At 44.5% G+C, this 15,136-nt stretch overlaps 1 protein-coding gene and 1 long non-coding RNA gene across 6 annotated transcripts; one reads left to right on the top strand and one right to left on the bottom strand.

Annotated features, from left to right (window-relative positions):
- Positions 1 to 42: 42 nt before the first annotated feature.
- LOC118291840 (Na(+)/H(+) exchanger beta-like) lies at positions 43 to 10,079 on the bottom strand. 4 transcript variants are annotated; one of them, XM_035620280.2, is made up of 13 exons: positions 9,940 to 10,079; positions 9,326 to 9,788; positions 5,625 to 6,085; positions 5,241 to 5,491; positions 4,487 to 4,704; positions 4,129 to 4,325; positions 3,771 to 3,860; positions 3,475 to 3,545; positions 3,161 to 3,328; positions 2,901 to 3,015; positions 2,679 to 2,777; positions 2,365 to 2,437; positions 43 to 2,175 (listed from the first exon to the last, which is right to left on the bottom strand). In XM_035620280.2, exons 2-13 carry the CDS (start codon positions 9,621 to 9,623, stop codon positions 1,919 to 1,921), a joined length of 2,298 nt encoding a protein of 765 aa, XP_035476173.2. In that variant the 5' UTR covers positions 9,624 to 9,788; positions 9,940 to 10,079; the 3' UTR covers positions 43 to 1,918. The 4 variants fall into 4 exon arrangements, with proteins under 4 accessions (XP_035476173.2, XP_035476174.2, XP_035476175.2 ...); XM_035620281.2 differs by lacking the exons at positions 9,326 to 9,788; positions 9,940 to 10,079 and adding exons at positions 6,935 to 7,104; positions 7,519 to 7,982; XM_035620282.2 differs by lacking the exons at positions 9,326 to 9,788; positions 9,940 to 10,079 and adding exons at positions 6,951 to 7,104; positions 7,519 to 7,982.
- On the top strand, positions 8,310 to 15,130 carry LOC118291844. Of its 2 annotated transcripts, none has more exons than XR_007030324.1 (5): positions 8,310 to 8,659; positions 8,805 to 8,876; positions 9,183 to 9,425; positions 10,095 to 10,238; positions 14,545 to 15,130. It is a non-coding gene; the product is annotated as an uncharacterized LOC118291844 (long non-coding RNA). The 2 variants fall into 2 exon arrangements; XR_007030323.1 differs by having other exon boundaries at positions 8,313 to 8,659; positions 10,095 to 10,228.
- Positions 15,131 to 15,136: the final 6 nt, after the last annotated feature.

The raw sequence follows: 15,136 nt of genomic DNA, 5'->3' as shown, positions 1-15,136 counted from the left end.
ATTTTGCAAAATCCCCAAAAAATCCAATCCGACTTATTCCTGAACAGTGACAATGACAAACCTTTATTTCAGATTTTTTTCTTCATTCGACAAATCTTATGACTTCAACAAATATGTTTTTTTTTTCCAATATATAAAAATACTTCAACTGGCAAACACACAAAAAGCAATAACACATTTTAAGGCAAACGTGTGCAGGCAGCTCAAGCTCGTGCGTTGCAGAACACTGGATTCACCCATCAAGCACGTTAACAGGAACACGTAGATATGTAGAGCTTGGTTTCCACGACACCAACACACAACGTGCCTCCCCCCCCCCCCCACAAAACTGGACCCACTGTTGGAATGTTACCGAAGCTCGTTCGCAGTCCAAACACTTGCGAAACAGTCACACAACACAAAGGAGTCGCCGTGGTGGAGCACACTTTGACAGACAGACAGGAAGCGGATTATTTTTTCTTTTCGCCAGTGGGCATCTGTTCACACCGCAACACGTCGCGGTCCCTGAGAAAACACTGCTCGGCCATGCAGCAACGACTAGAAAGACAAACACGGTGCCAAGCTGGTTCACAGATGTCGGTCAGACAATATTTGCAGTTCATCCTCGACTTTTTTTAATCATTGTAACATTCTTAGATCAACAGATTTGTTTGGTTAAATTGAAAATTGGTTTAGACCCTATTGTGGTATTCTCTACTTCATAGTATCTTCTGACCAGTAGGTGTTTTTTTGAGGCAGAAACCAACAACGTTGACATTTAAGAGATTTAAAAATGAAATGACATGTGGGTGGAGTTTCTTTTTACACGCAATCATCACTGACGATAATTCCTTTAAGTTGATTTTGGTATGTCAAATCATTTGGACCAAGATGTGTACAGAGCAGCACATTTTTACAGTTGAAGAGTCTCTAGCTTCGAGCCTGATGGGAATGTGTTTGACTGATGCAGGGATTCGGTCACACACCAAAGGGATACGTTGAAATGTGGTGGCTGGCTGCAATATGGGTCATAAACTCTGCGTCCCCCATGTAAGCAGATCTAATAACACCATCCCCAAAGATGCTTTCTGTCATTTTTGGTAGTCCTTATCACACTGATGCTTGTTCAAGTGTCAGTTTTTCCAGTAAGTTTGCTTTTAATCAGTCAGTTGATGCTACAAAAACACGAGGTGAAACAGGAATTACAGCTGATACTAACTCGTGATCGGTCGAGCGAGTGTATCAGCGGGGCCTCGATACCGCCGCGGCTGCACACCACGACCACTACCGCACAGCCCCTGGCTCCATTTTGACATCAAGCGCACAAGATGGCGGCGCCTGTATCCGTTTTATTACATCTGCGATGCGCTGTCCATCTTTATTTGCATTCTGCGGTCTGAACCGAATCACGCTAGTCCATCGAGTAGTTCCCGAGACGATTCACTTGTGATCCTCCGTGAATGTTCGAACAAACTTTCATGGATCGGATCGGAGGAGCTCTTTCTGAATGACCTCAAACAACGCACTTCTGTTATGTAAATTCTTTCTCCTTTTTTTGGCCAACACTGATATATGTGTGATAAGACAATATCAAGCCAGGTGAGTTATAGGTTAGGATCTATTTTATGGCATTCTGTGCTTTGAAGTGGTAAGTTTGAAGAAACAAGTGCTTTTATCCTTTTTTTTTGTGCACGTGAAGACACAAAATGTATCTCACTTCAGTCAAATAATCCTGAAATGGCGACCGGTGGTTCATGCTTTGGTAATAAGTTTGATAAAATCGTAACACATGAAAAAGGCATTGAAAAATGAATCAAAAAACAATAAGCACGACCCCATAACACAACACGACATGAGCTTTGCCTCCACGTCCGTTCATCCAGGGATCCTCACTTCAAATGTCTTCTGTTCCAAGAACTGTGAATAAATATGTGCTTCATCAGGAGAGGAAGGAGCCGCCCCCCTCCTCGTCCTTGTTCGGACCGGGGTCGCTGAGGCAGCGTGATAGTGTCAGTTGGTCCTGGTCCTCCTGGTCGTCTGGCACCTTCGCCCTCGGCTCAGCAGCGCCGCTCTGGTCGGGCCTCCGGGTGGATTCGTTCACGAGGCCGGCGGCGTCAGAAGCGCTGGGATGTGAGTGAGACGCCCTCCGGCCTCTGAGGCTCTCGCCGTCAGTGTCATAAGTGTAAACTTGGTGTTCTGGGAAAATAGATAAGGTGCATAGATATATTAGAGTTTGAATAATGTTCCAAAAAAGGTGCAAAATCCTGAAAGGGCCTTTGTGTTATTTTCTTTTCTGGCCAGCGGTGGAAAAAGTATTAAAATCATTTCCTTGCATATTATATATTATATAAGTATAAATATATTGTTTTTCGCAGAGAATCTGACCTGGCTCAAAGCAGACTTTTCGCACAGACGGTATTTCCTGGCGGTTTGCAGGAACTGTGAGGTAGTGACTCATCTGCGAAAGAAATGTAACAGAGTGTAAGGAAGCACTTTTATTTCAAATCAAAATCAAAATGTCGAAATTTAAATTTGTAATCAAAAAAAGTCCAGAGTCTGAGATCGCTTTTTTACGACTCTCAGCAAAAGGACAAAATCTCCAAATACGGTTCTTGTGGCCGATTTAAAGAAATAGACAAGATATCCGTCGCGCCCTGTAACATTCACAGACAAGAATCCCGGTCGGTGTAAAAACTCACCCTCCTCTCCATCTCCACCCGCTGCCTCCTGAAGCGAACCTCACTCAGACCGTCCTCAAACGGGTCGATCAGCAGGTCGTGTCGGCTGTAGGAGCGAAGCTGAGGAGCAATACAAAAAAAAAACCCCATTCAGGTCAGAATCAGAAACTACGTCTGGAATGTTCCTGCGAGCTACATTCTTCACGGTCACGGACGCTCTTCCCCGTGGCCTATCGTCCCTACCCTCTGTCTGGTCTTCTGCAGGTTGGCTCGCAGGATCTTCCGGATCTCTTGCTCGCGACTCTTGGAGATGCTCGGTATCGCCCGCGGTCTGGCCGGACCCCTCGGCTGGATGTTCCTGCGCGACACACACACACACATATTAGACCTCGGATGTCAACACACAGACACGGCAGGATAATCCAGTTCGGGCCACTCCGCGGCATTACAGGACTTCATCTGAGAAATGATATCTGCTCGCGCGAGGCACGACCCATACTCACTGCATGGACGACACGATGGCGGGCAGCTTGGCGGCGCTCCCGCTCTCCACCAGCATCATGGCCTGCTTCATCTCCATCTTGTTGTAGAAGGAGATGAGCTGAGGCTCGGTGGAGCGTTCGCCCGCGATCAGCCACCTCTTCACGTACGCCTTGTTGAAGCGGTTCAGCCTGAGCAATAAATCATTAGAAAATTAATTTCCAGCTACTACTATTACTACTACTACTACTGGTACTATTACTGCCTCTACAGTGACAGACAGAGGTAACACGGAGAGGCAATGCCCCCGTGACGGGACGTGTTGGCAGCATCATACTTGTCTTTCCAGTGATGGTGTCCATAGTGACCACAGATGTCTTCAATCCCTGTGAGGAGATGATCCAGGAACTAAAAGACCAAATCAGTTTTCAGAGTCAAGTCAGTTTTACGTAAGAGAGATTTTGCAGTCTACAGCATTCATATAACAAAACATTTAATATTCACATTTACTGACATTATAGATGCTTTTATCCAAAGGGAAAGAAACACTAATGCATGAAATAAAACATAAATGAAACCATTATACCAGTCAATGTAATTTCAATAAATTTTTGGTGAAGCTTAAAATCTCACCTGCGTGTGAATCTCCTCGTTGATCGATCTTTTGCTCTCCTTCTTCTTCTTCACTGCCAGAAGCTCCACCAGAGGCCGGATCGTCATTCCCTGGAGACACAGAGTGGAGTCAATGTATTTTTTATTACACACACGCAGACGCATCATATCTGTCTTACATTAGCAGTGACTGACATAACACACCCGATGGCCTTACACAAATAACTCTATAACTGTTTTTTAATTCAGTGCAGAGTTTGTCGCAACTTCTCCTCCTCACCACTAGTGGTCAGTAAAGACCATGAATGACCTGATACTAGAGACCTGATGGGCGTTAATGCAAATGTTCGTGACATACGCAACACTCTCGCTCTCTCACCTGCACAAAGACGGTGAAGAAGATGACGGTGATGATGGCGGTGAGGAACATGTTCTTCAACTGGCTGTTGGTCAGCAGGAACCCCAGGGAGAAGGCGATGGCCCCTCGCAGGCCACCGTAGGCCACGATGAACTGGTCCTTCTTGGTCAACTTCACGATACGAAACTTATTGATGACGTACGTGAGGCCGATGACTCCTGAAACACACAGAAAACCACCTGATGAGGGTTTTTGAAGAAGACACAAATATAGGAACATTCCTCTTGACAGCTGCCGTCATCAATATTTTCCTCTCTTTGCAAATATTAACCTCAATATTTTAATGACAGTTTCGCTGTTTGTGTTTCATGGTACTGACCCAGCACCCGCGACACCAAACAGAGGATGACGGTGAAAATGACGAAGGTCCAGTTCCAGGCGTGCGGACCGGCCACCGTGGAAACGCCGAGGAAGATGAAGATGAGCGTCTCGCTCACGCTGCTCCACATCTTCATGAAGTACTTGACGGTGGTGTAGGACTTGTGGGAGATGTTGGCCTCCACGTACGGCCGCATCATCACGCCGCACGCGATCAAACTGTCCGGGGCGGGGGAAAGGAAGAAGGAAAATTATGGACTTACTAATGAGGAATGAGGCAGCAATACAGAAGCGAAGCTGCAACTAACAGTGATTTTCATTTTCAGTTATTCTGCAGATTAATTTCTCATTTAGCAGGTTAAGAGTTTGTTTTACAAAAAGTCAGAAAATAGGTGAAAAATGCACATTCATGAAGTCCAAGGTAACAACTTCAATTTGCTTCTTTTAGCCAGAAGGATAAAAGTTATAAAAAAAAGGAAAAAAATCTGAAAATTCTCCAAATTGTGAAACCAGAACTATGTTTTTTTTCCCTTAGAAATGACTTTAAGCACTTATTAGAATAGTTGGTGATCAATTTTCTGTCAATTTATTTAATATTGATTTACTGACAAATGTCCTAATGCCATCACTTACTCACCGGGACGTCGGTGATTTGCTCATTTTTACTCAAATAAAGTTCGGCGAGATATCATATATCAGAAACAACGATCAGTGAGTACCGAGGCCGAGGAGCTCGACACCGGGCGTCTACTCACGACATGATCCCCGACAGGTGGAAGACCTCCGCAGAGAGGTAGGCCATGTAGCTGTAGAGGAAGACGAACAGGGGCTCGATGACCCGCGTGTGAGAGGTGAAGCGCGACGTGAAGGCGCCCAGGAGGCCGTAGATGGCGCCGACCATGATGCCTCCCAGGGAGACCACGAAGAAACAGACGACGCCGAGGAGGGCGTCGCCCACGGTGACGGTGTCTGCGTGTGAAAACTCCTCGAACAGGTGATACAGAACCTGCACCGAGAAAAAACGGAGCCAGCGCCAGGTCAATTCCTGATTCTATGTTTCTCTGATTCTGTTACAGAGCGAGATCAATGTACTCATTTACTTTCCGCCAATGGACCGCCACGCTTTGCATCCCACTCACCACGGTGACGGCGTCGTTGAGGAGCGACTCCCCGAACACGAGGATGTGCAGCAGCTCGTTGATGTGGATCTCCTCGAACACGGCCAGGACGGCCACGGGGTCCACGGCCGAGATGATGGAGCCGAACAGCAGGCAGGAGAGCAGGTCCACGCCGCCCAGCTGGGCCCCTTCGATCTGGCACACGGCGTACATCATCCCGCCGACGAAGAAGGTGTTCCACAGCGTGCCGACCACGGCGAACACCAGGATGGTGCCCATGTTCTCCGTGAAGGGCCGGATGGGCAGGAAGTAGCCGGCATCGAGGATGATGGGAGGCAGCAGGTAGAGGAAGAAGAGCTTGGAGTCCAGCATGGGGGCCTTCTCCCCGATGGCCTTGATGATGCCGCCGATCAGCAGGCCGACGACGATGAGCAGGCAGCTCTCCGGCACGACGTTCGACACCCTGGGGATAATGTGAAAACCTGCAGAGAGAGAATATTTAGAGATTTTTATTTCCTGTATTTAAAAACGTACACTTCAGAGATTAAACTGCAGAATATTTTCTCAATTAGTCGTTTCTTCCTTTAAAAATATATTCATTATCCATTCCCATGGTGACGTCTTACAATGTCTTGTATCATCCAACCACATATATTGAGCAAATACAGGCCAAGGAGTTATTTCAATTTCTTTTTTAACCGATAAATGTTCTATATAAATACAACAGGACGCTGCATTAAGACACTGCAGGATATAAAATGGACATTAGACTCGTTGTGCAGAGTCTACATTCAGTGAAACGTCTCCATGTGCATTAGAGCAGCAGATTAAAACCACTCAAGTCAATCTGTAATTTCAAGACAACACACTCATGATTTATGAAACACGAACAGAATGGAAATCTCTACGTGGTTCAACTGCATTTAACCGAGGTTTTTTCATCAACTTAAAAAAACCTTGAGCTCCTCTCATTGGGCTCCTCTCAATCTACGTCACTTGCCGCCTGAATTCGAGGCAAACTCGACCGACCATCTCCGTTTTCAGCTCACTTTTGTTATATATAGTTTTCCATCCATCCAGAGGATCTTTACAGGCTCTCAATCGTACTTTCACTTTCACTTAAGTAGAGGATCACTTCCTCCACCGCTGCTTCTTCATGTCATCACACTCTCTCCCTCCCTCTCTCTTTCAGCAAAATGAAGGCCTGACATTCAGCCTCTCCGTCACGTGACTCGGGTCCAGGCTGCTGAGTATGAACGTTCTCCACAATGTTTTATACAGTCGCTGGTCTTGTGTGCAGCCGTTCCCCCCCCCCCCTTCCCTCCTCTCACCACTCTGCACACTGACATCTTTGTTATCGAGCAGTGCACTTGGACAGGAAGTCGGAGCAGCCCTCGGAGACCTCAGCTGGACGGACGGATAAGACGCCAGAGAGCTTCGCACCTCTCGCTCGGCCCAGCGACGAACCTCATGAGAGGTTTTCCTACATCCAATCGGCCTGCTGTTTAGACATCCAACAAGACGGCATACACTGCTGAAATCAATATCTACGTTTGTTTGTTTTAAATGGTTGATTATAGTTAAAAATGAGACACAATTTCAAGAAAAGAATTTCTAAAATTCTCTAAAAATTGTAGAGAGTTTGTTCGGTAGCGAGTAAGAAAAGGTCTGGGATGGGAACCACAGTGACAGTCTTTAAGAAAAGCTTACAATGCCCCAGACGTACTTAAATATAGTCTTTGGCTCGTCTTACATCAGCGCGCACACGCACACGCACACGCACACACACACACACACACACACACACACACACACACACACACACACACACACACACACACACACACACACACACACACACACACACACACACAATAAAATACAGTACCCAAAATTTGAGAAACATTAACATTACGTCTGTGGGAGGAACCGAGTGAGCCAGTTGCCAGTGGGATATATATTTCATTTAGCCGCAGCGGCTGTGTGGCCGCGTCAAGAAGCTGAAGGTCACTGACAAAGAGCAGAATTGTTATAAATATCCAGAGAAGATCCAAGTCACCCCTTTAATTAAAGTCTGAATAACTGCTGCGCTCAAGCTCCCCAACAAGGATGAGTTCAAACGCTAATCCGTCAACATTTGCTTCGACGACAAGCCGACGGAGGTTAACAGGCCCCAACTAAAATAAGTTCACGTGGCACTGGAACAGAAAGTGTAATTATTAACTATGGAACCCGGACGACAGCAGCAGACCTTCATCTTTGAAGTGAAACCTCCACATTATCGAATCTAGTTAATTAATCGCCAACTATTTTGATAATCGATTAATCGGTTCAAGTAGTTTTTTTGGGGGGGAAGTCAAAATTCGCTGATTTCAACTTCTTAAATGTGAATATTTTCTGGTTTCCTTGCTCCTCTATCCACAGTAAACTAAATATCTTTGTGTGGACAAAACAAAACATCATCTTGGGGTTTTGGGAAACACCGTTGGCATGTTTCACCATTTTATGACATTTTATGGACCAAACAACCATGCGATTATGAAAATCATCTTTAGTTGCAGGCTGTTCAGTTGAGAGAGTGAGGACGACAGATGGAGGCAGGGATGCAGTTGTGGAGTTCAGACTATTTATCTAGATGCAGTCCAGCGTGACAAATACAAGGTCGTCACATTTTAGGTTCAAACTGAAGGAAAGGAGTCTTGAAATCTGAGGACGATTCACCACCGCTTATATATGACGAGATCCTTTGATCTCAGGAGTGGGTGTGTGTTATAGATCACAGGAAGGTGCCCACCAGATCGCAGGAGGGTGTTCACCAGATCACAGGATCACAGGAGTGTGTTCACCAGATCACAGGATCACAGGAGTGTGTTCACCAGATCACAGGAGTGTGTTCACCAGATCACAGGATCACAGGAGTGTGTTCACCAGATCACAGGAGTGTGTTCACCAGATCACAGTAGGGTGTTCACCAGATCACCGGTGGGTGTTCACCAGATCACAGGATCACAGGAGTGTGTTCACCAGATCACAGGAGTGTGTACACCAGATCACAGGTGGGTGTACACCAGATCACAGGAATGTTTACCTTCGATCCTTACATCAAGTTTTTAAACTTTAAACTGATCATTAAAACACTCTTAATAACTTTTCGTCTTGTGCAGAAGAAAACAAAATGATTTAAATCTGGTTCTTGTTCAGGTTGGAAGCAGCAGCAGTCGTCTGTTGTTTTTTAAGGGCTGCAGATGATCGTTTTATTGATCGACTGATCAGGTGATCACTTGTTTGGCGTACAACATATCAGAAAACAGAACAGTATAGTTTCCAAGAGTTCAACCCCCAAATATGTATTCCACTTTCCAATTGGGCAAAGAGAAGCAGCAACTATTGACACTGTTTCCACAAATTGAACATTTTAAGTCATGATTTATTTTGAATTCACATATATAAGCTTTGTGTCCCTGCTGGTTTTTGAGTGTTTTCTTTTCTTTCAACTATTTTAGAAACGTTCAAATATCTATATATATATATATTTTTTTTTTTTAAAGTTACCATATAATAACATAATGGGCTTTTCAGGGCCTCCCTTCAGCCTGGATGATCAAAATCTATGATCGACGAGCACCTCGCTCAGGCCAAACGGGGGAGTATTAATAAATGTGTGGGCAGGAAGAAGAAAACCCAAACACCCCTCGGTCGTGGCGAGTCGATGTGTCACTCACCGAGTTTCATGAGCAGCGCCAGGAGGATCCACAGGGAGATCTCGAAGGGCTGCCGGACGTGCTCGTAGTTGAAGGAGAGGACGGGGAAAGCCTTCTTGTGGTGAGTGGAGGAGTTCGTTTGCTGGTGGTGGTGGTGAGAGTCCTCCGGTGGCGCCCGGCCCGTCTCGTTGTTTCCCCCCGGAGCATCGTCACGACTCGCGGAGGCAACAGAGACGAAGGCGAACAACAGCAACAAGAGGACGCACGTTGGCGCCGTGAGACGCGCACTGGAGCCGCAGCTGCTCCGGACCACAGCCATGTTTTTAAAGATCCCCCCCCCGACGGCTGCTCCTGCTCCTGCTCCTGCTCCTGCTCCTGCTCCTGCTCAGCTCTAGACCCGATGAAGAGGAAGATGAGGATGAGGATGAGCGCGGCGGTGCGCCACGGTGGAGCGCGCACTTTTACGCGTAAACTCCGCAGGCATCTTGGAATTACGCACAGCCGGAGGGGAGAACAAACCAAACGGTGGATTATGGTGCAAGTTCAAAAATAAATGAAAATCAGAGTAAAAAGCTCCAGAAATCAGTTGGAGACGATCTTCAAAATGACATCACGCATCTGACTCGGGTTTAAACCTGGTGCCTTGTTGTTGTTGTTGTTGTTGTTGTCTGGTGGTGGATCACGACTTGTGTTGTTTTCTCCCTCGAACGTCAAGTCTCTTCATCCATCAGACAGAAATCGTTCTCACTACTGCCTGTTCTGTTCCCCGCCTTTCTCTTCACTTCAACAGGCAGCTCGTCCAGAAGCTGAGCCACAGATCAGCTGACATCTGCTGGAGCGGAGGAGCACGACAACCACCAGGGCCAGGCAGCCCATGACTCAGTGCCTTCACTTCCCCAGGGGCAGACAAAGTATTCAGATCCTGTACGCATGGGTAACAATACCAATAGTCTACAACAATCATTTATTAATTCTAGGAGAGTGAAATCGATTATATTGTCTGGTTTCAGCTGCTCAAAAGTGACGAATTGCTGCTTTTCTTTGTCATAAATCATCATAGATGATAAATTATCTCTGCAAACTGAATGTGTTTGGGTTTGTGGACAGTTGGTTGAACAACACGAGACATTTGAAGACGTCACCTTGGACTCTTTTGGCATTTCATGGACTACATGATTGAATAATAGATAAAAGTAGTCAAATTAATCAAAAAATAGTATAAACATATAGTATATAGTTAACAGCTCTTCATATACTATACATATTTATTCAGTGGTTCATTTTTTCCCCTCCAGTGTTTTCAATTGGAGTTTATTCACATTTACCAAGTGACACAGCACAGAAAGAAAATAACAAATGAGTGAAAGTCTCTGTCTGTTATTTATGAAACTAATGAGCGTTGAAACCCTGTTATTGGAAAATAGCCTCCAGTGATACTTTTCAGAGTAAACAAAGGCTTCGGCGCTCACACATCGTCTGTTAGAGTCACCGTCGGCCGCCATGGGAGAAGAATGACTAAAACCAACAAACCGTGGCTGTTTTCTTCGCAGAGTTAAAAAAAAATCTCCTCTGGCTGCTGTCTGGCCAACAGAGCCCGATGGAAACAGGGTTACTGTAAAAACTGAAAGCATTTACACATGGTTTGTTTATTGTTTTCATATATAATGGGATTTGTGGCTGACACACAGGACGGGCGCTTTAATGGACTCTTTTATGTACTTTGTTCATAAGAATATATAATCTGGCCTTGACATGTTGCATTTTGACTTGTGCTAGTGGAGGTTTGTACCCACCTGATGAACGTACGTACAAAACATTCACCCTTTCATCTCTGTGTTTGGTCTCCACCAACTCCTGAGGGAGTAATCAGACTCTGTCGCGGCTAAATGCTCCACACGGTTCAACGGTTATTCTCGAACCTCGCCTGCCGGTTGGCCGGTGCTGAGCATGTAGTGAACAGCTGGTTGTTTAAAAAGCTGTTTCGCTGAAAACCAACTGCCTGCTGGTGCTAGAACAGACACTGATAAGAGCAGAGAGTCCGAAAAAACCAAAACACGAGCTGAAAAACACTGAAACGGTCTGTAGAGGTGAGGGGAGCTGCAAAGAAAGTTATTTTCTCCTCCTTGTTAATATTAACATTTGGGAGGTTCGGAGCGGACCAGCCATGGAGCACTAACACTGTGAAATACCCTTGAGCAAGGCTTTAAACTCCAAGCTGTGGACACGGACCTTTTAGACTAATTAAAAACGAGAGATGGAACGAACACGGGCCTCCGATAAAAGAACACGGTGACTTTTATCTCCGCGTCTCGTCCACGGTAAAAAAACACTTCCCCCTGTGACAGTTTCATCCACATGAATCCCTCCGTACAGTTTGTGCAGTCAGCCGGCAATTTCAGTTTCCCACAGACCTTTTCACCACGTGGACGAAGCCTGAGAACCGCAGTGTTTCACTGTTACAAGAAAAAACCCTTTTTGAAATATCACTATAGAAAAATCTGCACGCACATGCACTTTTTGAATAAACATAATTTATTCAAGAATTACATCAAATCACCAGCAACTAAAGCATTTGAACGTTTTTAGTGTCTTTTTTACGTCAAACATTTATATATTTTTGAAGTAAAAGTTATATTTTAGTAAACTCAATATTCCCTGATGAAAAGAGCTGCTCTGTGGTTGATGACAATCTGTCAAGCAGATAATAAATTCTGATCCTGCTTCAGTATTAACAATTCAAGACATAAAGGTGCTACAGTAGAACAACCGTTAAGATTGAACTGAAATATTTAGCAGGTTGTTTGTGACAAATTATAATATATACAATCCTATATTTTCTTTTTAATAAGATTTTCTGTGGATATTTTTACTAAACATGCTTTTAGTTTTTGTGTGTTTCGTTGCTGCATGGCTTTGAGCCAAACTACAGTGCAGAGATGCTTGTTAACAGGTGATATGCTCATTTATCAAATTAAAATACATCCACTGCTAAAATGTGCAATCCTCTTACAGGCAACCTGCACCAAAAAAAAAAAAAAAAAAGGTTAAAAAATGATGACGTATCTCCCTGCTGAACAATGTCTCACGCTTTCCTTTTTTTGAGAAACACTCAGATTTTTCCTTCCAGCGACACCACAAACACATTAACACTTTCATCCTCCTCCATCACGGACCGTCTCCGACTTTCACAAACAAACATTCTGTTAATGGGTCAAACCGGGGGGAGAATATGTTATTGATGGTCAGACGTTGGGGTGCTTCAGTTGGACCCGCTCTGCCATCTGTCTGGCGCTGTACAGACACACTCCCGTCCCGACCGAGGCCATCATCACGGCGATGGGGTCGATGAGGCTGCCCTGCGGCTGCATCCGGACCTCACCTGACACCTGCCGCTAAAGAGCAGGACGAACACACGGGCGGAAAATACTGAAGTTATACACACATCGACCACTGACAGCAAGTTGTTAGGAATAGTTCTGAGGGGACATAAATCCAAACATCCTCAGTATCTTATGGTCCGACTCAGGGTAGTGACCTCTGAATCAGTGTCATTCTCCATTCTACCACTAGGTGGCACCAAGGTTAGAAAAATATTCTCCACACAGCGGCTTTAAGGAAACATTAAAACTCCATCTGAACCAATTTTCATCAAGATTATCCACATAATTCTACAAGCAAGAATTGAAAAAACGCCCTCAGAATGTTTAATGCATGTCACGTGACATAATAAAAAATGAATTTTTTAATGCTGCTGACAGAGATTTTAAGTGATATTAAACTTCATGTCATGATTCGATAACTGAACGCGTCCATCACATTTCTGTTTCCGTTGCATCCTCCTCGTGCGAGGTGGACTGAACATGTTACATAACGTAACCTCCTGAGATGAGCTCCACCAGCTCTCCGTTAAAATATTAATTCAGACGCTGCTGTATGTTGCTGTTCTCAGTAGTTCTGAGGCTTCTCCACGAACACACCCTTCTTTCAATTCACTGAGTTGACCTAGTTGAATTTAAAATGTATAAAAAATAACTTGTGTTCTGAGATGATGTGATGAGGAAAAATCCTGGTATCACAGAGTCCAGGCACAAACCTGGAGGAGCCGGAAGTAACCTGGCGTCAGTCGTCCCAGTCTGATGATCATTTCTGCTTCTCCGGCAACAAGAACCTTCCTGCAGGAAATTAAAAATGATAAATAAATTTCATTTCAAACTATTATCACTTCTACAAAAGGAAAATATGTTTTAATCCTGAAAATAGTCATTTTTTTAAAAGTTTGCTTTGAAACCTACATAAAAAAAACCTTTAAAAGTGGTGATGTACATTTAAGTTCTCCATTTTCTTTTAAGCTTTTAAACCCTTAAAACAAAGTTTCCCCTTTCTCCGAGATGTGAAAACTTACCATAGACGGAAAAGTACCTATTATTGTAAAGATACCAGTGTTGGAATACAGAAAATGCAGAGACAAATAGTTGTCAAAAGTTGACAAATAGACATGCTTTGGTTCATGGAGCAAATGTATTTTCTCTTCTTTCCCATCCCATGAATCATGTAACGACCCCTGACATTTTTCTAACGATCCCTTGGGAACAACTCGACCCTCAGGTTGCGAACTGCTGGTCTTAAAAAACTGAGCTTGTTTGTCAGAAGATGTAACGATGTGATTTATACACGTGACTTTTTCGCAGTCGAGTTTATTTTGACAATAATCAGGGGACACATTAGAGTATGATTATAAGTATGAATACTGCTTTTTGGAATGCAAGCATCGAAGCGAATACAAAAACTGTCTTTATCCCGAAAGCTTTCGTCATAGTAATGTGATTTACCACCTGATATCACAACCATAAATAAAGGGATATAAAGTAGTTTAAGAATTGTTGATTAGATTGTAATTAAGAGATGAAAATAAAACCAAGTAGAAAAACACTTTACTTAAAAGTTCCACTTTTTTAGTACTTATAGACAGTTTGTAGTTGTAAGTAATATAGAAAAACACGACTGGAACATTACAAAAATAAGTCTTCATAGTTGTCAAGTTATAATTTAAATACTTCACATTAATAAACTCTTGTTAAATGTTCTTTACAATTACACAAATGTGTTACAGTACGATGGTTTAATGCTCTCGCAGTGCTTATTAATGCAGAATAAGGGAAACGTTAGGTTAAGTGTTATCCTTTAAAGAGTCTCCGAACCATCGCCGGACGATAAGTAAAACAAGAGTCTGTCTCACACAGTTTGAAGTCGTCGGGTCCTCGGGGGACGTGATCGGCGCCCGGCAGGGATCCAGAGGATGCGGCCGCGCTCCCCCTCAGCCTCACCGACGACCTCGTGAAGCCCCTCGGCCGCCTGAACAAACAGTGGCCGCCTGTCGCACCAGAGAAGAGGCTCCTGTGTGTCCCTGCTCTTTTGTGAAGCCCCAGTCTGATGGGCTCAACACACACACACACACACACACACACACACACGAGGCTGCATGAAAAGCCCGGCCTGTCAGAGGCGATCTGGTCACCCAGCCTGTACAGAGGGTGAGAGTGGGAGAGGCGGCTCGGTGCAGCATGTTGCACGCTCCAAGGAACATTTGTGTTAATGCGCTGCAGTGACTTATGTAACCCCAACAAAAAACACAAAAGAGAGGAATCACTTTTTAACAACTGTATGGAAATAAACCTTCCGAGGGGCCGTGACCGACAAATACGACGACGTGGAGCCCTCGGACGAGAGCGTCAACCTCCACTGGACATAATGAGACTGAATATTGTTTTGATATTGAAAGTAATTCAGAGTGGCTGTTACATAAAGCCTCTGTTTCCATGATCGATTGTTCAG

This window comes from Scophthalmus maximus, chromosome 22, assembly GCF_022379125.1.
Source record: "Scophthalmus maximus strain ysfricsl-2021 chromosome 22, ASM2237912v1, whole genome shotgun sequence".
Lineage (NCBI taxonomy): Eukaryota > Metazoa > Chordata > Actinopteri > Pleuronectiformes > Scophthalmidae > Scophthalmus > Scophthalmus maximus.
Note: the sequence above shows the minus strand (reverse complement) of the source record. Positions and strands in the feature narration are given on the sequence as shown.

Bases quoted from the DNA above. Each gene is read 5' to 3' on its own strand.
- LOC118291840 (XM_035620280.2), bottom strand. From the start codon at position 9,623: ATGGCTGTGGTCCGGAGCAGCTGCGGCTCCAGTGCGCGTCTCACGGCG. The intron at 3,546-3,770 runs GTGAGATTTTAA...TTGGTCTTTTAG, and splicing joins ACGAGGAGATTCACACGCAG to TTCCTGGATCATCTCCTCAC. The intron at 2,438-2,678 runs GTGAGTTTTTAC...TTTCTTTCGCAG, and splicing joins GGGTGGAGATGGAGAGGAGG to ATGAGTCACTACCTCACAGT.